Here is a 21,862-nt window from a genome sequence, read left to right as displayed (position 1 = left end):
AATGGACATAGTTCATAGAACATTAAGGTGATTTATTAAAGTACTAACTATGCCTTATTCCTGCATAGTGTATTAGGTAACCTTTATGTATTTATTTTTTAAGTTTATTTATTTTGAGAGAGAGCGAGCGAGAGAGCGAGAGCATGTGCAGGCAAGGGAGAGAGAAAGAGAGGGAGAGAGAGAATTCCCCACGGGCTAGGCACTGTAGGTGGGTGCTTGAGGCAATGATACTACCTCCTGGGGCATGGTGGACATTCATGAGGAGGCTTTATATCTTTTAAAGTCATCATCCTTGAGTATCTGCTTATTGCAGTTAATGCTTAATTTTGAATTGCTTTCATTTCTTCTTTATGTTACAGCTAAAATACCGCATTGTTTTCATTCTGAAATTGTGCATAGTTGGGTTTTATTATCCATGGGTTTCATTTCAGGGCAAGAGCAGGCCCTGAAAAATACTGGGCACGGACAGGGGGCATGGGGCTGCTCGGGGAAGGATCGCTCTGTCAGATGGCCTGAATCCAAGCCCCCATGCAGGCCTAATCCCAGAATCCCAGGCCACAGACTCTGAGCCCAGCCCAGCCCCTCTCGCCAACGCTCAGCTCACCCCCGTGCCCCTGGTTTCCACTCACGGCTCAAGGAAGGGCACATCTTGGGGATCCTGGAAGAGGAGGTCTGCAGGTGCAAAGCTCTCAGCAAGTGTCTCCCGGCGGGAGTCCTCCCTCCCAGCCAGGGAGCCAGTGCCTGTGGAAGCAGGTCGGGGGAAGGGCTCAAACTGCTCACTGGCCAGATGGACTTTGAGTTTAGGACGGAAGGGGAGGAGCTCGAGGGGGGTTCTGGAGCCTTCACTTGGGCCAAGCCCCAGAGCTTCCAGGGCAGGCACTGGTGCCTTAGGGCAGAGAAAAGAAAACGAAGTGGGAGACAGAAAGGAGAAAGAAGGAGGGCAGACAAAGTATAGGTCTTCTGGACTAGTTTTGTTAGTTTTGTGTTCCAGCAGGTTCTCATCAGGACGCGCGTCACTCTGTGAGGGTGGTGGTGGCTGTGGGGAAGGCTCAAGGTATCGTTGAAGGGGATAGAGATTGAGAAATGAGGGGTGTGAATAAGAGAGAGAGAGAGAAGGAGGATGTGCATGGAGTGGGTAAATAAATGGGTGTTGGTATTGGGGTTCTCCTGGAAGAGAAGGAGGACAAAAGTGAAGGGAGTTGGTACTCTCCAGGGAAGGAGAAGGGAACCCAATAGCGAGGAAGGCCCTGGACAACTGTGCATCTGAATAGGGCAAGAAGGGGAGAGCTGAGGAGTTAGGGTGTTTTAATTTTATTATATTTCAATTTCTAAAATTCACACTTGGCACTCCTGTTGACCCCGCCCTGAATCTCCATGGGCAACTATTTCATGGGGTTAATATATGTCTTTCTGTTGCTTTGTACTCTTGGGAAATGTCTATAATGTTTGCAGCAGAGGCAGTTTTAGTTTATCTAAATGTATGCTTTCTTTTTCGCTCACAGCTATTTTTTTAAGACCCATCCGGGCTGCTATAAGTATCTCTCTCCCAGGTTTTCCACCACTGTGGCCCAGGAGCCCGCGTGCCTGGGCATGGCAGTGACAAGTGGGGACAGCAACGAGGGCAGGTGGAGCTTGGTGGGGAAAAGGTGTTGGTTCACAAACTAGCCCCTGTATGCGGAGGGCGCGGACAGACTGATGGAAGAGGCAGGCCGCTCCAGATTTCTAGGTGGCATGTTTGATGCGAGGGGGGTCACTTAAGAGGCTTGTCCTGGGTGGCAGCCACGAGACCAGTAGGTCTCTACCTCTACCCGCTGGAGTCTTGGAAGTTTACATAGGGGCCTTAACTAGATTCACTGGATTCTTTCTTAGAATCTCCATCTCTCAGGTGTCCCACCCAGATGCTCTCAACAACACTCTCTCGAGGCAGCTGAAACCTTGGCTGTGTTCTTTTCTTCCTCCCTTAGGTGAGGTAGGAAGCAGAAAGACGGCTGGAGTTGGAGAGATGCCCTTCTCGCAGCTGATGCAGGGCTCTGTCCAAGCCGTTTCCCCCAGAGACTAGATCTTTGGGAAAGTGAAGTCTCTGGACATATTTCACAATGGTTACTCTTCTGCTTCCCCGGCCAGCGCGATGAAGGGACCTTCACCAAGACAGCCTGGCGATATTCCTACTGTAGGTACGGCTCATAGCACTTGGGGGTCGTCCTCTGACTCTGGCAACCAGCGAGTTTCTCACTCTCATGCTGGTCCACCCTCAGCCCCCAGCAATTTGTTAAAGTTACTGCGTAAGGTGTTTCTACCAGTAATGGCTCCAGTGGCTGCTGCTTCAGGTAAAGAAGGTCTAGGCTGTGACTTTCAGGGTTTGCCTGTATCCCTAGATTTCACCGTGACAGGTCACTCGGCAACTTCCCTTCCCCGATGGGCTCCAGAAAAGCCATTGGCTTTCAGTTTGTCCAGCTTCCTGTTGTCAGGGTGGTGGTGACACTTCCAAGCTCTTTACGTGTTGAAGTGGAAACTGGAAGTCTCTGTATACTTTGCTTAGTGAGTCCCTATTGACAGACAGTTGTGTTTTCTGCATCATCCTGGGGTGTAGAATCTTGTGCTCTAAACTAACTGTTTTGTTTTTTTCCCTTGGGATGAATCCTTGAAGAGAGGTTTCTAGGTCAGAATGTATGTACGTTATGCTAAGCAAAATAAGTCAGTCAGAGAAGGATAAATACCATAGGATTTCACTCACATGTGGAATTTAAGAAACAGAACAGATGAACATAGGGGAAGGGAAGGAAAGGAAGGGAAGGAAAAATAAGATAAAAACAGAGAGGGAGGCAAAGCACAAGCGATTCTTAAATACAGAGAAGAGACTGAGGGTTGCTGGAGGGAAGGTGGGTGGGAGGTTAGGCTACATGGGTGATGGGCACAAGGAGGGCACTTGTGGGGATGAGCACTGGGTGTTATGTGTAAGTGACAAGACACTAAATTCTACTCCTGAAAACATTATTACACTACATGTTAACTAACCTGGATTTAAACAAAATTAAAAAAGGAAAAAAAATAATGTACGTCCATTTTAAATGCACTCCAGTTAGATGTCATCAACTAACATTGCACAAGAATGTTTTCCAAGATGTTGGGTCTTTGGATCACTTTAGACTTACAGTGATGTCCACCGAATCTGAAAGCTGGGGGGAGGGACAAGCTTAGACTCCCTCAGATCTTCACCGTCTGTCCGGGTGTCCCTTGAAATAGCAATTCAAGATCTTACCCGAGGTTCACAGGCAAAATTAGTATTCAACAGATGTTGCCTCTGACTTATCAGGGACTTTAAGAGACCTGTGCCCTGAGTCTGTTTCTTCTCTTCCCTTCATGCAAATTAGTATAATTTTCTCCATCATAAATGAGATCAGAAAGGTGAGGAATGACCCCAGTTTACATGACTGGTCAATAGGAGGAGCCGGACGTCAGTTAAGAGGGTTTTGCCATCACTATTTCTCAGATAATGAATTACCTTGAAGCTTAAGAATATGTATTATCAGCTAGGGAAATATTAGAATCTCTCTTGAAAAAAGATAATTGATAATTATGGAAATAATCTGGAAATTATGGGAAAGTAAGGGGGAAAATTATTAACTTGACAAATTCGGTTGTCCAGTTGATAATCGTAGGGGATTGTTTTTTTGTGCACAGGTTCACTAACAATTTATCAGTTAACTGTGAGTGAACTTTGCTCTTTGATCCAATGACACAGCAGGGTCCCTGAGAATGACTGAGGATAAATAACAACTCTTGCAAAGTGATCTTTGAGCCGTGGAGTTGAAGAGGAGGGAAAATTCTGGAAGGATTTCAGATAAATCCAATTTACTAGAAATCTCATATTTCAGGTGTCTCATTTCATGGTGACGGCATGTTCAGAATGCTCGGAATGAAGGAAAGAGATGGTTGTGTTCGAGGAGAATAGCTGCGTGGAGATGTGCTCACATACTGTGACCCTTAGAGTTTCATGCAATGCTGATTTTCTTGAAAAATGGTACAGAGTCCAAGTCTTTAACTTATTTAGGAGGAAGAACTCTTTGGACCAAGTTCATTTGGAATTATTAGACTTCGTATTTTTTTAAATTCAATCATTTATTTTTTTTAATTAGAAAAATGTGAAATTTATTTGTTTTTGAGAGACAGAGAGAGCCAGAGTACAAGCAAGGGAGGGGCAGAGTGAGAGAGAAGGAGACACAGAATTCAAAGCGGGCTCCAGGCTCTGAGCTGTAGCACAGAGCCCATCGGGGGGCTTGAACTCACAAACCGTGAGATCATGACCTGAGCTGAAGTCAGACACTCAGCCAATTGAACCACCCAGGCTCCCCTATTTAATGCTTATTTATTTATTTTGAGAGAGACAGAAAGAGAGAGAGAGAGGCAGAGAGAGTGGAAAACAGAATCCCAAGGAGGTTCCGCACTGTCAGCACAGAGCCCAACACAGGGCTCAAACTCAGGAACTTCGAGATCATGACCTGAGCTGAAATCAAGAGTGGGTCACCTAACCGGCTAAGCCACCCACGCCCCTGAGGCTTAATATTTTTTAGAAGTCAGTCTGGAGAGCTGGACACACTGTGATTACCCCAGCCTGCCCGCCTAGACTGTACCGCCCAAGAGGGCAGAGAGAACACTTAAAACGCTTCCTGTATCCCGATATAGTGCCAGGCACAATGCTCATCAAGCGTTGCTCAGTAAGGGGTATGGTCAAGTGATTGACAGATAATTGAGGAAGATTCGTATTTACAAGGAGGCTCTTGAGCATCCAAATTAATCTCTTTGTGATAAAATGTGTATGGAAGACAGTTTTTATTTTCTCATTTTTTTTGCACAGGCCACTTAGCGACTGGACTTCTCAGATTGTTCATTCCCTTGAAAGTCACAACTAGAGAAGAGTCTCTTCCAGCTGCAGCTGGAATTTGGTTCGCTGTGACGGTGGTCGTTCCTGACTGGGAGAAGAGCCACCTCTACTTAAACTTAAGCCCTCAGATACAGTGCATTATCTAACTAAGACCTTTTATTTACATCCCGTTCTTATAATTATTATTACAAAATTGGCTGATTAAATTGCAAATGGCAAATTGATTCACATTGCAAAATAAAAACGAAGGAAGGGTGCACTGGAAGAGCGAAAGGAACTGTCTTATCCCCTAAAGGAAAAAGTTCTCAAATAACATGGGAAAACAAAATCTATCTATGTGCTGTTCATAGAGATGCCCTTAAAACATAGTGACATAGGTCAAATGAAAGTAAGAAAAATGAAAGAAACTCACCAGAGAATTAACCAGTGGAAAGAAAGCTAGTGGAACAATATTAATATCAAAAAAGGAGACTAAGAATCATTCAGGATAAAGGATATCATACTTAACAATGAAAGAGATAATTCTTTAGGAAGATTGAATATTTAAGTCTACATACACCTAATAATATACCCTCAAAACAAAAACTGATAAAATTACAAAGATTTTCTTCTAAAATTTTATTTAAAATCAAGTTAGTTAACATACAGTGTAGTATTGGTTTCAGGAGCAGAATTTAGTGATTCATCACTTACATACAGAACTCAGTGCTCATAACAAGTGCCCTCCTTAATGCCCATCACCTATTTAGCCCATCCCCCACGCCCCTCCCCTCCTCCAGAAACCCTCAGTTTGTTCTCCATAGTTAAGAGTCTCTTATGGTTTATCTCCCTCTCTGTTTTTATCTTATTTTATTTTTCCTTTCCTTCCCCTATGTTCATCTGTTTTGTTTCTTAAATTCCACATGTGAGTGAGATAATATGGTATTCGTCTTCCTCTGACTTATTTCACTTAGCATAACATACTCTAGTTCCATCCAGGTTGCTGCAAATGGCAAGATTTCATTCTCTTTGATGTCTGAATAATACTCCATTTTGTATGTGTATGTGTATGTGTGTGTGTGTGTGTGTGTCTTCTTTATCCATCCATCAGTGGATGGACATCTAGGGAGAAAGAGGAATTTCTATAACCCTAGAAGATTTTGACTTACTTATAAATCACCTCAGAAAATTAGATCTCAAGCAGCAAAAGAGATGAAATGAATGAAGCACGCTTTGTAAAAATATACCATGATGAAGTAGAATTCACTCCAAGAATGTGAGAGTAATTTGACTTTAAAGAATTTTCTCCAAATTAATTCTCTACAATATTTGTGTATTAACTGAGTAAAGGAGGAAAGCCACATTTTTGTATCAGTAGATATAGAAAAAAAATTGGTATCAGTAGATGTAGATGTGTTAACACCCATTCAAGATATGGAATTATTAGCAAATTAGGAATAGAAAGGAATTTCCTTAATATATCTAAGGGTGTCTGCAAAAATACACAGGAAACCCTATACTTAATGGCAAACTTTTAGTAAAATTCTCTTTAAAGTCAGGAATAAGAAAGAATATCCACTACAATCAATATTGTACTGGAAATCCAACTCCAAGAAACAGACCAAGAAAAACATATGAGAGGTATAAAGACGGAAAGAAGAAACAAAGTTGTGTCATTCCGATGATATAAATAAAAATGGAAAATCCAAGAAAAAGTACAAATTACCAGAACTAATAGATTAGAGTTCAATGAGGTTTCAGGATACAGAATCAATATTTAAAAATCTGTGGTTTCTATATATAAACAACAACTTCTCAGACTACAATAATTTTTAAAAAGATACCATTTACAATAGCAACAAAAGTTATATGGCGTCTAGGAATGGATCAACTAAAATGCATGCAGACATTTAAAAGGATAGGATAAAGTGTTACTAAAGACCAAAGTAAATGAAATGATAAACCATGTTCATCATTAAGACACAATATTATAAAGATGTAATTTCTCCCAGAAATAACACATAAATTCAATGAACAAAATCTAATTCCCGGCACAATTTTTTAAAAAAAGTTGATAGGCTTATCTCAAAATTCACATAATGAATAAATGGCCAAGAGTATAGCCAGAATAGTTCTGAAGAAGAGAGAGAAGTGTAGGAATTAATTTCCCTGATAACAGGATTGCATAAAACTAGAGTAATAAAACAGGGAACATCAAGGCAGGGATAGATCAACCGACCACCGACGCAGAGTAGAGGTCCAGATGCAGACATATGGAGACAGACAAATGGAGAAACTGAGCAGATGACAAAAGATGGCATAAAAGATAAGAAGGTAGAGGATGAGTTATTCAGATACTGAGGGAATTCATTAGGACAGTGAAAGTTAAAACAGCAACAATGTATCCTTTATTGCCCATCAAGTTGTCAAAAATTAAAATGTCTGACAACCTCAGGTAATGATTAAGGAAAAAATGGAATCTCCTGCACTGCTGATGGGATATTTATTGGCACAGCTGCTTTGGAGAACAATTTATCAAGTGTGAGAAAACGTTAAGGTGTGTGTTCCATGTGACCCAACACTGACACTCCTAGATGTATATCCTAGAGAAAATATGGCAAATACTTAAAAAAATGAAGCCTGCATAAAATGTTCTTACATAGCCATTTATTTAATTTATTTTTTTATTTTTTATTTTTTATTTTTTTCAATATATGAAGTTTATTGTCAAATTGGTTTCCATACAACACCCAGTGCTCATCCCAAAAGGTGCCCTCCTCAATACCCATCACCCACCCTCCCCTCCCTCCCACCTCCATCAACCCTCAGTTTTTTCTCAGTTTTCAAGAGTCTCTTATGCTTTCTTACATGGCCATTTATAATAGTGGAAATGAAAAGTTGATTAATAGAGGGATTAACAAAAAAACCCTGTGTATATATCCAATAAACTGGAGCTATTTGGATTTCAAAAACCCAATGCTGAAAGAAAAAAATCAACATGCATACGGCATATGTTATTACCTGTGTAAAATAATTCATAGGCACCCACAATAATTATATATATATTTCTATGGGTGCATATATTCAAGGAAAATGCATTTTTAACATGCCAGACAGGATAGACATCTGTAGGAATGTAGTTGCCACTGGAAAGAGGGAGAGAATTTGATTATTATTATTATTATTTTTTTTAAGTTCAGCATTTTATTTTATTTATTTATTTTTTTTATATATATGAAATTTATTGACAAATTGGTTTCCATACAACACCCAGTGCTCATCCCAAAAGGTGCCCTCCTCAATACCCATCACCCACCCTCCCCTCCCTCCCACCCCCCATCAACCCTCAGTTTGTTCTCAGTTTTTAACAGTCTCTTATGCTTTGGCTCTCTCCCACTCTAACGTCCTTTTTTTTTTTTTTTTTTCCTTCCCCTCCCCCATGGGTTCCTGTTAAGTTTCTCAGGATCCACATAAGAGTGAAACCATATGGTATCTGTCTTTCTCTGTATGGCTTATTTCACTTAGCATCACACTCTCCAGTTCCATCCACGTTGCTACAAAAGGCCCTATTTCATTTTTTTTCATTGCCACGTAGTATTCCATTGTGTATATAAACCACAATTTCTTTATCCATTCATCAGTTGATGGACATTTAGGCTCTTTCCATAATTTGGCTATTGTTGAGAGTGCTGCTATGAACATTGGGGTACAAGTGCCCCTATGCATCAGTACTCCTGTATCCCTTGGGTAAATTCCTAGCAGTGCTATTGCTGGGTCATAGGGTAGGTCTATTTTTAATTTTCTGAGGAACCTCCACACTGCTTTCCAGAGCGGCTGCACCAATTTGCATTCCCACCAACAGTGCAAGAGGGTTCCCGTTTCTCCACATCCTCTCCATCATCTATAGTCTCCTGATTTGTTCATTTTGGCCACTCTGACTGGCGTGAGGTGATATCTGAGTGTGGTTTTGATTTGTATTTCCCTGATAAGGAGCGACGCTGAACATCTTTTCATGTGCCTGTTGGCCATCTGGATGTCTTCTTTAGAGAAGTGTCTATTCATGTTTTCTGCCCATTTCTTCACTGGGTTATTTGTTTTTCGGGTGTGGAGTTTGGTGAGCTCTTTATAGATTTTAGATACTAGCCCTTTGTCCGATATGTCATTTGCAAATATCTTTTCCCATTCCGTTGGTTGCCTTTTAGTTTTGTTGGTTGTTTCCTTTGCTGTGCAGAAGCTTTTTATCTTCATAAGGTCCCAGTAGTTCACTTTTGCTTTTAATTCCCTTGGCTTTGGGGATGTGTCGAGTAAGAGATTGCTACAGCTAAGGTCAGAGAGGTCTTTTCCTGCTTTCTCCTCTAGGGTTTTGATGGTTTCCTGTCTCACATTCAGGTCCTGTATCCATTTTGAGTTTATTTTTGTGAATGGTGTGAGAAAGTGGTCTAGTTTCAACCTTCTGCATGTTGCTGTCCAGTTCTCCCAGCACCATTTGTTAAAGAGACTGTCTTTTTTCCATTGGATGTTCTTTCCTGCTTTGTCAAAGATGAGTTGGCCATACGTTTGTGGGTCTAGTTCTGGGGTTTCTATTCTATTCCATTGGTCTGTGTGTCTGTTTTTATGCCAATACCATGCTGTCTTGATGATTACAGCTTTGTAGTAGAGGCTAAAGTCTGGGGTTGTGATGCCTCCTGCTTTGGTCTTCTTCTTCAAAATTACTTTGGCTATTCGGGGCCTTTTGTGATTCCATATGATTTTTAGGATTGCTTGTTCTAGTTTTGAGAAGAATGCTGGTGCAATTTTGATTGGGATTGCATTGAATGTGTAGATAGCTTTGGGTAGTATTGACATTTTGACAATATTTATTCTTCCAATCCATGAGCAGGGAATGTCTTTCCATTTCTTTAAATCTTCTTCAATTACCTTCATAAGCTTTCTATAGTTTTCAGCATACAGATCCTTTACATCTTTGGTTAGATTTATTCCTAGGTATTTTATGCTTCTTGGTGCAATTGTGAATGGGATCAGTTTCTTTATTTGTCTTTCTGTTGCTTCATTGTTAGTGTATAAGAATGCAACTGATTTCTGTACATTGATTTTGTATCCTGCAACTTTGCTGAATTCATGTATCAGTTCTAGCAGACTTTTGGTGGAGTCTACTGGATTTTCCATGTATAATATCATGTCATCTGCAAAAAGCGAAAGCTTGACTTCATCTTTGCCAATTTTGATGCCTTTGATTTCCTTTTGTTGTCTGATTGCTGATGCTAGAACTTCCAGCACTATGTTAAACAACAGCGGTGAGAGTGGGCATCCCTGTCGTGTTCCTGATCTCAGGGAAAAAGCTCTCAGTTTTTCCCCATTGAGGATGATGTTAGCTGTGGGCTTTTCATAAATGGCTTTTATGATGTTTAAGTATGTTCCTTCTATCCCGACTTTCTCAAGGGTTTTTATTAAGAAAGGGTGCTGGATTTTGTCAAAGGCCTTTTCTGCATCGATTGACAGGATCATATGGTTCTTCTCTTTTTTTTTTGTTAATGTGATGTATCACGTTGATTGATTTGCGAATGTTGAACCAGCCCTGCATCCCAGGAATGAATCCCACTTGATCATGGTGAATAATTCTTTTTATATGCTGTTGAATTCGATTTGCTAGTATCTTATTCAGAATTTTTGCATCCATATTCATCAGGGATATTGGCCTGTAGTTCTCTTTTTTTACTGGGTCTCTGTCTGGTTTAGGAATCAAAGTAATACTGGCTTCATAGAATGAGTCTGGAAGTTTTCCTTCCCTTTCTATTTCTTGGAATAGCTTGAGAAGGATAGGTATTATCTCTGCTTTAAACGTCTGGTAGAACTCCCCTGAGAAGCCATCTGGTCCTGGACTCTTATTTGTTGGGAGATTTTTGATAACCGATTCAATTTCTTCGCTGGTTATGGGTCTGTTCAAGCTTTCTCTTTCCTCCTGATTGAGTTTTGGAAGAGTGTGGGTGTTCAGGAATTTGTCCATTTCTTCCAGGTTTTCCAATTTGTTGGCATATAATTTTTCATAGTATTCCCTGATAATTGTTTGTATCTCTGAGGGATTGGTTGTAATAATTCCATTTTCATTCATGATTTTATCTATTTGGGTCATCTCCCTTTTCTTTTTGAGAAGCCTGGCTAGAGGTTTGTCAATTTTGTTTATTTTTTCAAAAAACCAACTCTTGGTTTCGTTGATCTGCTCTACAGTTTTTTAGATTCTATATTGTTTATTTCTGCTCTGATCTTTATTATTTCTCTTCTTCTGCTGGGTTTAGGCTGCCTTTGCTGTTCTGCTTCTAGTTCCTTTAGGTGTGCTGTTAGATTTTGTATTTGGGATTTTTCTTGTTTCTTGAGATAGGCCTGGATTGCAATGTATTTTCCTCTCAGGACTGCCTTCGCTGCGTCCCAAAGCGTTTGGATTGTTGTATTTTCATTTTCATTTGTTTCCATATATTTTTTAATTTCTTCTCTAATTGCCTGGTTGACCCACTCATTCGTTAGTAAGGTGTTCTTTAACCTCCATGCTTTTGGAGGTTTCCCAGACTTTTTCCTGTGGTTGATTTCAAGCTTCATAGCATTGTGGTCTGAAAGTATGCATGGTATAATTTCAATTCTTGTAAACTTATGAAGGGCTGTTTTGTGACCCAGTATATGATCTATCTTGGAGAATGTTCCATGTGCACTCGAGAAGAAAGTATATTCTGTTGCTTTGGGATGCAGAGTTCTAAATATATCTGTCAAGTCCATCTGATCCAATGTCTCATCCAGGGCCCTTGTTTCTTTATTGACCGTGTGTCTAGATGATCTATCCATTTCTGTAAGTGGGGTGTTAAAGTCCCCTGCAATTACCACATTCTTATCAATAAGGTTGCTTATGTTTATGAGTAATTGTTTTATATATTTGGGGGCTCCTGTATTCTGCGCATAGACATTTATAATTGTTAGCTCTTCCTGATGGATAGACCCTGTAACTATTATATAATGTCCTTCTTCATCTCTTGTTACAGCCTTTAATTTAAAGTCTAGTTTGTCTGATATAAGTATGGCTACTCCAGCTTTCTTTTGGCTTCCAGTAGCATGATAAATAGTTCTCCATCCCCTCACTCTCAATCTAAAGGTGTCCTCAGGTCTAAAATGAGTCTCTTGTAGACAGCAAATAGATGGGTCTTGTTTTTTTATCCATTCTGATACCCTATGTCTTTTGGTTGGCGCATTTAATCCATTTACATTCAGTGTTATTATAGAAAGATACAGGTTTAGAGTCATTGTGATGTCTGTATGTTTTATGCTTGTAGTAATGTCTCTGGTACTTTGTCTCACAGGGTCCCCTTTAGGATCTCTTGTAGGGCTGGTTAGTGGTGACAAATTCCTTCAGTTTTTGTTTGTTTGGGAAGACCTTTATCTCTCCTTCTATTCTAAATGACAGACTTGCTGGATAAAGGATTCTCGGCTGCATATTTTTTCTGTTTAGCACACTGAAAATCTCGTGCCAATTCTTTCTGGCCTGCCAAGTTTCAAAAGAGAGATCAGTCACGAGTCTTATAGGTCTCCCTTTATATGTGAGGGCACGTTTATCCCTTGCTGCTTTCAGAATTTTCTCTTTATCCTTGTATTTTGCCAGTTTCACTATGATATGTCCTGCAGAAGATCGATTCAAATTACGTATGAAGGGAGTTCTCTGTGCCTTGTGGATTTCAATGCCTTTTTCCTTCCCCAGATCTGGGAAGTTCTCAGCTATGATTTCTTCAAGTACCCCTTCAGCACCTTTCCCTCTCTCTTCCTCCTCTGGAATACCAATTATGCGTATATTATTTCTTTTTAGTGTATCACTTAGTTCTCTAATTTTCCCCTCATACTCCTGGATTTTTTTTATCTCTCTTTCTCTCAGCTTCCTCTTTTTCCATAACTTTATCTTCTAGTTCACCTATGCTCTCCTCTGCCTCTTCAATCCGAGCTGTCGTCATTTCCATTTTGTTTTGCATTTCGTTTAAAGCGTTTTTCAGCTCCTCGTGACTGTTCCTTAGTCCCTTGATCTCTGTAGCAAGAGATTCTCTGCTGTCCTCTATACTGTTTTCAAGCCCAGTGATTAATTTTATGACTATTATTCTAAATTCACTTTCTGTTATATTATTTAAATCCTTTTTGATCAGCTCATTAGCTGTTGTTATTTCCTGGAGATTCTTCTGAGGGGAATTCTTCCGTTTGGTCATTTTGGATAGTCCCTGGAGTGGTGCCGACCTGCAGGGCACTTCCCCTGTGCTGTGGTGTATAACTGGAGTTGGTGGGCGGGGCCACAGTCCGACCTGATGTCTGCCCCCAGCCCACCGCTGGGGCCACAGTCGGACTGGTGTGTGCCTTCTCTTCCCCTCCCCTAGGGGCGGGATTCACTGTGGGGTGGCGTGGCCATCTGGGCTACTTGCACACTGCCAGGCTTGTGGTGCTGGGGATCTGGTGTATTAGCTGGGGTGGGTAGGCAAGGTGCATGGGGGCAGGAGGGGCAGGCTTAGCTCGCTTCTCCTTAGGTGATCCACTCCAGGAGGGCCCCTGTGGCAGCGGGAGGGAGTCAGATCCACTGCCGGAGGTTTGGCTCCGCAGAAGCACAGAGTTGGGTGTTTGTGCAGAGCAAGCAAGTTCCCTGGCAGGAACTGGTTCCTTTTGGGATTTTGGCTGGGGGATGGGCGAGGGAGATGGCGCTGGCGAGCGCCCTTGTTCCCCACCAAACTGAGCTCTGTCGGCGGGAGGCTCAGCAGCTCTCCCTCCCTTTGTCCTCCAGCCTTCCCGCTTTCCGAGCAGAGCTGTTCACTTATGACCTCCCAGACGCTAAGTCGCGCTTGCTGTCAGAACACAGTCCGTCAGGCCCCTCCTCTTTTGCCAGCCAGACTCAGGGACTCTGCTTGGCCGGCGAGCCGCCCCTCAGCCCCGGCTCCCTCCCGCCAGTCCGTGGAGCGCGCACCGCCTCGCCGCCCTTCCTACCCTCTTTCGTGGGCCTCTCGTCTGTGCTTGGCTCCGGCGACTCCGTTCTGCTAATCCTCTGGCGGTTTTCTGGGTTATTTAGGCAGGTGTAGGTGGAATCTAAGTGATCAGCAGGACGCGCGGTGAGCCCAGCATCCTCCTACGCTGCCATCTTCCCTCCCCAAGTTCAGCATTTTAGTCGAGAATTTGATTATTAAGATATGAACTACTGCATCTGTGATGTTTTACCTCTTTTTTGTTAAGGTATGGAACAGATCTGGTAAAATGTTAGTATTTGTGAAATTTGGGTGTTGGTAAATCAAAGCCTCTTTTTGATAACAAAAACTTTCCACCCTCTGGAATTTTCAAGCATGTGTGAAATGTTTTATGCAACAAATACGAGATGAAAAACGGAAGATTAAATTGTAACTGAAGTTTTAAGTGAAGACATAGGATAACTCGAAGTAGGAAGAATCAAACAAAAGAAAATTTGGATGTTTGGCACTGAGAATTGTGGTTCATGCTTCATTTGGGACAGCTGATCATATATCAGATTTGGGAACTCTGTTTTTGGGTGTTTCTTGGTTGTTCCTAGAAGGCCCAAGGAACTTCTGCGAGCTTCCAAGCCTATTTGCATTTTTTAGGCTCCCAGCTGGCAAATGGGTGACAACTAGGGGAACTTGAGGGCAGTGTAAAGGGGAGGAGTAGTAGTTAGCTGAGTTGGGAGCAAGATGTCCGTTTTGATTTAGATTTAGTGACAACAAAACAAAACAAAAACAAAACAGAGAAGGTGTTGAAAGACCAGCATAAAGGGCATGCCTGAAAAAATGCCTTTGAACAGTGTTCTAAGACAAATATTTCAGCATCTGTATGTATTTTATCTCTAGAAGGGCCTTGCATGCCATTTCCTTCTTCTCTTAAAAAACATGTCCTAATAAAGTTTGTTGAAGCCAAGAAAAACCTTCTCAAAGTTGTATTTTTATAAAAAAACACGCTTCACATGTATATAAAAAGACCCTCCAAAACCATTGTTGAGGAAGTAATTTATTGATTCTGTTTAAACTAAGCATGGTTCCCACTGCCAAAGGAATTGCTCTGAAGATAGAAAAAAACATCAAAAGTTTCCAAAGCTCACTAACAATCTCAAAACTGATCCAATAAAGTAAAGCTACTAGCAAGTGTCATCTAAGCTCATCTTGTAATGTTTAATAATTTATGTAGTGAGTGCGTGTCACCTTAAAAAGTCCCTGTGACATTTACAAATTCTTTCAAACACATTTATCAACATAGTAATAAAAATTCCCAAGCTCCCTTTTCTTAAACGAGTGTTCACCAACCAACATCCACATGGTGTTTTATTTGACTGATATCTTCTAGCCTTTTCTAAAAAAAATTTGTCACATTCCCAATAATATTTGCACTTCAAGTCCATTTGTCAGCCTAAGTTTTATGTGAACCTGGTCATAATAAGAGGAAAATGGTTAATACTTGTGTGGCCAGCAGAAGTCAGGGGATGCGGCACGGTGGGTAGGAGAGGTTATAGATAAAAGAATTCCAATACGGGTGTCAAGACCTCCAAAGTAGAATGTACTTTTCCAATACCAAGAATGGGTTCAGTCTCACCTGTGTGGTTTGGAGGGATTCTCAGAGGTAAATGCTTTCCCTGGCCAGTGAGGTCCCTTTTGGGGCCTTTTCAATAACCCCATTTCCTATATACTTGCCCAGTCCTCCCTACCCCCCAACCCCAAACATTTCAAGATTGCTACTAGATGGAAGCTGTAACTCTCAGTCTGTAAAAAATAGGGAAGATTTAGAATGTATAAAACTTGGTTAGTAAGTTGTAGGAAGTTTGGTGAGGTTAAGGTTTCAAATGTGATTCTGGCAAGAATTGACCATATATAATTTTTCTTTCAGGAAACACATAACAGTAATCTTGGGAAATTGGCTCCATATTTCTTCTCCAGCTCATTATTAATGATATGAATGTTGTGTCTGGTAAGTGACACTCCACATTTTTTTAGTTTAGAAGTAAAAGTGTGCCCAAGAACTAAAGGCAGATGGCACCAACCTAAACATGGGATAGTCAGTGGTTCTTTGATGGGAGTCATTTTAGAGCATGATACTCATGTAAAAAATTCCTCATCGCTCCTGTGAGACATAGTGTGAAAGAACTAGGAGGCAGAGAAGGATCTGTAAAGCCAACCCCCATACTATTTCATTATTCTTAACACAAGCATGAACAGTAGGTGAAGATTTTTAGATATAGATCCGTGAAAAATAAAAAGGTCATCATTTTACATTTAATCCAATGGATTTTGTCCAAAACGATGTTAGTAATGTGGACGAATCATACATACCATTCAAAAGGATCCCATTCTTAAAAAAAATGGTTTGGTCTCTCCTTTATTTCACAATATTTAAATGAGCTTCTCTGGTTTGATCCCCACGTTCCTCATTCTGTGTCGCTCTATTTTTATCAGGTTCTCATGTGAAAGTGATGGGGTGAAGGAAGGAAATTATGTTTTGCAATCGTATGGAAGGATAAGGATAAAGGAGGAAAATTGTTTTGGTCCAATTTATACCAACAATTTCCAGATTATAGATCCCTTAGCAGCAAAAATGCTTCAAGAAATTTGCTTCAGACACACACATATTATTCTGCTTATTTCCATGTCAAATAAAAATAAAGGAAGGGTAGGCAAGGGAAATAAACATTTATTGACCCAGGCACTGAACTAGGTATTGTCAATAACAGGAATATAAATATAATGACCATATTATGCTGGGATGTCTAAGATTTTGTTTGGCAAGCATTATTTTTGGCGTGCAGAAAAAATGAAAATATTATGACAATAGCAGCATAATCTCCCACACTACTGACAAGGATTTAACTGTCCATGTTATTCCCTCAAAATAAAAGGAGGCAAATGAATAAATCCATGAAAACAGGAAGTACAATGTGCAATAACCAAAGATTTACAGAATTAAAAACGCAAGACCAGTCAGCCTATAGTCCTCTATAATTCCTTAAGGCTAAAAAGACAAAAAAGTAGTCATTACAATAAGTACATCAAGAAATGTTTTTAAATAAAAAGAAGACTATTTCTGATATATGGCTGACTTTTCCCATACCATAATATATTTGATGGCTAAAATCAAATAAGGACAACATTTATTTCTAGGGGCATTAGGAAAATAAAATTGTGAAAAATATCATTACCATGGCTTAGGGTAACCATCTTGAGGTGACTCATTGTTAGGAAAAAAATCTGCACTCTATGGTTTTGTTGGTTTTTCATCTGGGGACTTACTAAATATTCTTTTCAGTCTTCATTTGCCAGCCAGTTTTTATAAAATGTAAAAATGGTTATTGAGAAAACCTAGCATAAAACTACAAAGTGGTGAATTAGAAGGTATATTTTCCTATAAAAAAATCAAGCCCAAACAACCCCCCAGCAACTATTGTAACAATCACTTTGAATTTCCCACCTCATGTTGAAGAGTTTTGCTTGGTATTTTCTAGGGAAAGAGAAAAAGTGGAGGTAGTGATAGCCTTGAAAATATGGAACCTTTTACTATTATATAGTCTTTGCTTCAATATGGCTTTACATAAGACACAGATCACACAACATGCTGGCTCTAGATTGCTGTGGTTTCCACATGAAACTGTTTAAATTGTTTAAAATGAATAATCAAACACAAAAGCAAGCCTCATGATGCAAATAACACTCAAGAAGTTATCAGAAGTCACATGAAGCAAAGCTGAGGGTTGACTTTTAAAGGGTTTGAATTGTACTCTAAACACTTAACACCCCAGACCAGCTGTACAATGGCATATGATACTAATTCCAGACAAAGCTTAAGAAAAAAATTAGTACATTCACAGTCTCAACAGAAATATGATTACATTTTTTCAGTTTTGTTTTACAGACACCATCATATTGAAATACATAAGGACAGATTATAAGTCATTATATAATTATTTCCATCTGTATTACATGATGAGTTTCACAATATAAGGAGTATATATTTCAATGTATCATACAGTTTTGAACCACATAAAGCAATATAATATAATATAACAGTTATTTTAAATTCAGGAATGTCACATGACAAGTACATCAAATATGCTACTGAAAAACAGTCAAAGCATTAGATGTGATATCTTTCATTTCTAAACAATAAGCAGCTTTGAAGGAAGGACAGTAGGACAAGAAGGGGGGTAGGACAGTAGGACAAGACTTTTAAAAGTTCAAAATCATCTTATCAGAAATGTTGGAAAACAAATTATTTTTCAGAGGTATCTTTGCCATAGAGAGTTTTGATTTCAGATAACATAATTACAGGGTTTATTTTCTCCAGGATCTGAAATTTGCAAGGAAAAACTCAGACTGTATTTTTTTTTAACTCAGACTGTATTTTGAAGTTTATCCAGGTGAGGCATAATTTAACACAACTCGTAAAGGTTATTTTTCATATTACTACTTCACTACCTAAAGGTTTTTAGGGTGCACTGTCGTTTTTTTTATTTAATCAGGACCAGGTAAAAAGTTAACGAATAGAATACAATGATCTAAGGGTCTCTCCATTCACTGATCACAGCCACATAAACAGGATATGTCCGTCCACTTTACATGTCTCAGTGCTTCTTGAGATCAGATCATAAATCAGAGGAATGGAGGTGGACAAGACAGTGGCAGGCATATGGTGTTGTGAATTATGGATATCTCTTAGCTATAAACTCAGAACACCGAAAAGATTACAGATTTACTTTGTCCAGTAAAATTTGCATTTAGCAGGCTATGGCTGGCATTTTGTGGAATCCTGAGATGCCTAAACCTCTGGAAATGTCCTATTTTCTATTTTTCTCCTTTCATTGGAATAGATACCATGATGGTCTCAGACCAAAAATCACCAACTGAAATACACAAGCCTAGGGAGAGAATTTCTATTTGATTATTTAACAGGAAATTGATGGCTAGAGTTTAAAGGACTTGCAAAAGGTCACATAGCCTGTTTAGTGGTAGCAAGGTGGCCTAGACCTGGAAATTGGGTGCTCCGCCCACACTACTCCAGCAACAATACTATTGTGCTTAAGCCAAAAAGGCAGAACAAGGAATTCGTTCACTGAAGTACACATGAGGCTTTCATCAACGACAAATGCACGTTAGCAACACCGGGGATGGTAATCCAGAGTCATTTACATTTTCTTGCATGTGTGCAAGGTTCCACTGCATGCATTGTCCTTTTCAGGCCCAGGCATGCAATTCAAAGCCGTTCAAAAGCATATCAACATGTTTTAATTTTCTTATTATTAGTATTTTATTATTTTCAAAATATTTATTTGAGAGATAGAGAGGGAGAGAGAGAATGCACGTGCAAGCGAGGGAGGGGCAGAGACAGAGGGAGAGAGAATCCCAAGCAGCCTCCCCACTGTCAGCACAGGGCCCCATGTGGGGCTCGAACCCACGAACTGTGAGATCATAACCTGAGCCAAAATCAAGAGTCAGATGCTTAACTGACTGAGCCATCCAAACTCCCTCAATATATTTTTAAATTGAAGAGTATTAAATCACAGGGTGGCAGGCATATCCCCCAATCCTAGCCAGACTCACTTTCTTATCAGACAAAGTTAAGTTGCACTATTCACATCAGCTCTGTGGTAATTCAGTTAAGCAATAAATTAAATCCACCGGTTACTGGTTGGACCTTAGACCATTCTGTCATTCCCTTTCTGGTTTCTCCAGTTATTTAGAGAAAACAAGTAAAATTTACTTCCCAATTAATACACTTTTCTTGCAAAAAGAAAACAAATTTTTTAAAAATAAAAGTAAAGAAAGGCACTTTGTAAAATATGTACAAATCTGTTTCTTTCTTGTCTACACTAAGGAGATAGGGAAATGAATAAAGGCAGGACTTTCTGCAAGTGACCACAGTGGTGGAGAACCTCAAGAAAGAGCCAGATTTCCCCACAGCCAAATTGCATCCTGGAGTTAACTCACAGTTTTCTCCAATTCAGTTGGGTCCTACGCGACAAGGGTCAAACCCTTTCACCTCATACAGGTGGTAAGGGATTGACCCACTTTGGACCAAACCAGTGAAAGCAAGTTTTTAGTACAATCCCACCTACCAGGATTGGTCTTAGGCACTTAGGAGAATGGACAGGGACGCAGCTGTCCCTGATAATAACTGTGCTTACATTGAGATGCTTTCAACCCATTCGTTAAAACTGACGAGAGCACATTTTGGAGTTTGGGTTATAAGCTTCCAAAAAACACGCATTGACTAACCTGTCTCCATGTGCTTTTTAACTTGAATATTTAGGTGTTTGTTTTACAAAAATATGACTTTTTATAATTCAGAGCGTATGGCTCTTTAAACCAACCTCGCAGTAGTGGTTTATAGTTCATCAGAAAGGAAAAAAAAATCAGCAGTCAGATATAAGAAAAGAGATTTGGGGCTGCTGGACTCAGCAAAAAATAAGCATAGTTTGATTCTGTAAAAGATTTTTTTTTTTAAATTAGAGCCTCATTCAATATGTCTTTAAAAAAAATCTCATGCTTCTTCTCTCACATATATTTGCACATTATCTTAGACTATGATTCTGTACCTACATAATTTATAACGTGTGTGCAATATGTTAAGTCTGCCTGCAACTGATGATCTAAAAGTGGAAATGAAAAAAGCACATCACTGAAGAGTACTTATATTTCTATGATGAAGGGTGATTGTTTGGTGGCTTACTTAAGATCAAGGCGTTGGTTAAATTATCTTGCTGGAAAGTATTCAGTGAGTCATGGAATCAAGAAGCCAGAGTTTAAAAGGATATTAGAGACTGTTTGCCCAACATGTCCTTCAGAGGAAACTGAGGCCCAGAATAGGGAATTGTTCCGTCTAAGGCAACCTAATTAGGACAAGACCCCCCCATTCTGCATCCTTCCATTGCATTGGCTGTCTCCTTGATAGAAAATATGCCACAAGATGAAAAAAAAAAGGAACTTAGTTAAATAGAGTGTTAATTGACCAGAGAATTGTAACCTTGGCTTTACTTAATGAGTGGCTAATTGGGGTATTTTAGGGATTTAATTCAAGTGGAGACTTTAACCGTAACATTTTTTTCTTCACACACGCTGAATCGTATGTCAAAACAGATCAGTTTTGAATTTTCAAACTATCAGAGTCATGATACACAGTTTAGAGAAGGAGGGACTATTTTGTGAAAAGTTTGGTCTGGACTAGGTTTGAAGGGCAGAGTCTTTGGCAGAGTGCTTCCCAGGTGGAATATATTCCCTGGCCCTCTTTTTTTTTTTTTTTAACACTTTGTAAAAAATGTTTATTTTTGAGAGAGAGAGAGGAGAGAGCATCCACGAGAGGGGGAGGGGCAGAGAGAGAGGGAGACACAGAATCCGAAGCAGGCTCCAGGCTCTGAGCTGTCAGCACAGAGCCTGATGCAGGGCTCGGACTCATGAATGGTGAGATCACGATCTGAGCTGAAGTTGGATGCTTAACCAACAGAGCCACCCAGGCCCCTATTCCCATGCCCTTTTTAGAGTTGTGTGTACTTTGCAAGTCGTTCTCTATCATTATGTAAATTTAACCCCCAAATGGATTTTTCAAAAAGTATGCCTTCTCCTTATGAACAGTGTCATTCAGTGCAATTTAGACTTGACCTGTATTTCCAAGAGAGGATTGTTTCTATGCACTAATATAACCTTTAGTGGAAATGGTGACCTAGGGCAGTGCTTCTCAAACTTCATTGTGCACGTGAATCATCTGAGATCTTAGTAAAGGGCAGATTCTGATTCTGTAGGTCTGGGGCAGAGGAGCCGAGATTCTGCATTTCCGAGCAGCGCCCAGGTGAGATGCTGATTTAGCTGGTCCTCCAAGCATACTTTGAGTAGCAAGGACCTAGAGGACTGAATGCACACGGGCAACTTTCCCACAGGATACCTTCGCTCTTCTTGTTATTCTATACTGGGAGAAGAGGAACTCAGATCTATTTACTTTTGCAATTCTGGAAGCTAGCGACAT

General features: G+C 40.1%; 1 protein-coding gene across 1 annotated transcript in view; it reads right to left on the bottom strand.

The window, feature by feature from the left end:
* The window catches only part of AGXT2 (alanine--glyoxylate aminotransferase 2), a 68,790-nt gene extending 46,928 nt beyond the window's left edge, over positions 1-21,862 (bottom strand). The window contains exons 1-2 of the mRNA XM_047077121.1: positions 21,782-21,862; positions 630-741 (exon numbers count right to left, since the gene is read on the bottom strand). Of these exons, the coding sequence (XP_046933077.1) occupies positions 630-741; positions 21,782-21,862 (193 nt within the window). The remainder of the gene's footprint in view (positions 1-629; positions 742-21,781) is intronic.

This window comes from Lynx rufus, unplaced genomic scaffold (assembly GCF_022079265.1).
Source record: "Lynx rufus isolate CCGP_SWC_20201006 ecotype Redwood Valley unplaced genomic scaffold, mLynRuf1.p SCAF_1, whole genome shotgun sequence".
NCBI classification, from domain to species: Eukaryota; Metazoa; Chordata; class Mammalia; order Carnivora; family Felidae; genus Lynx; species Lynx rufus.
Note: the sequence above shows the minus strand (reverse complement) of the source record. Positions and strands in the feature narration are given on the sequence as shown.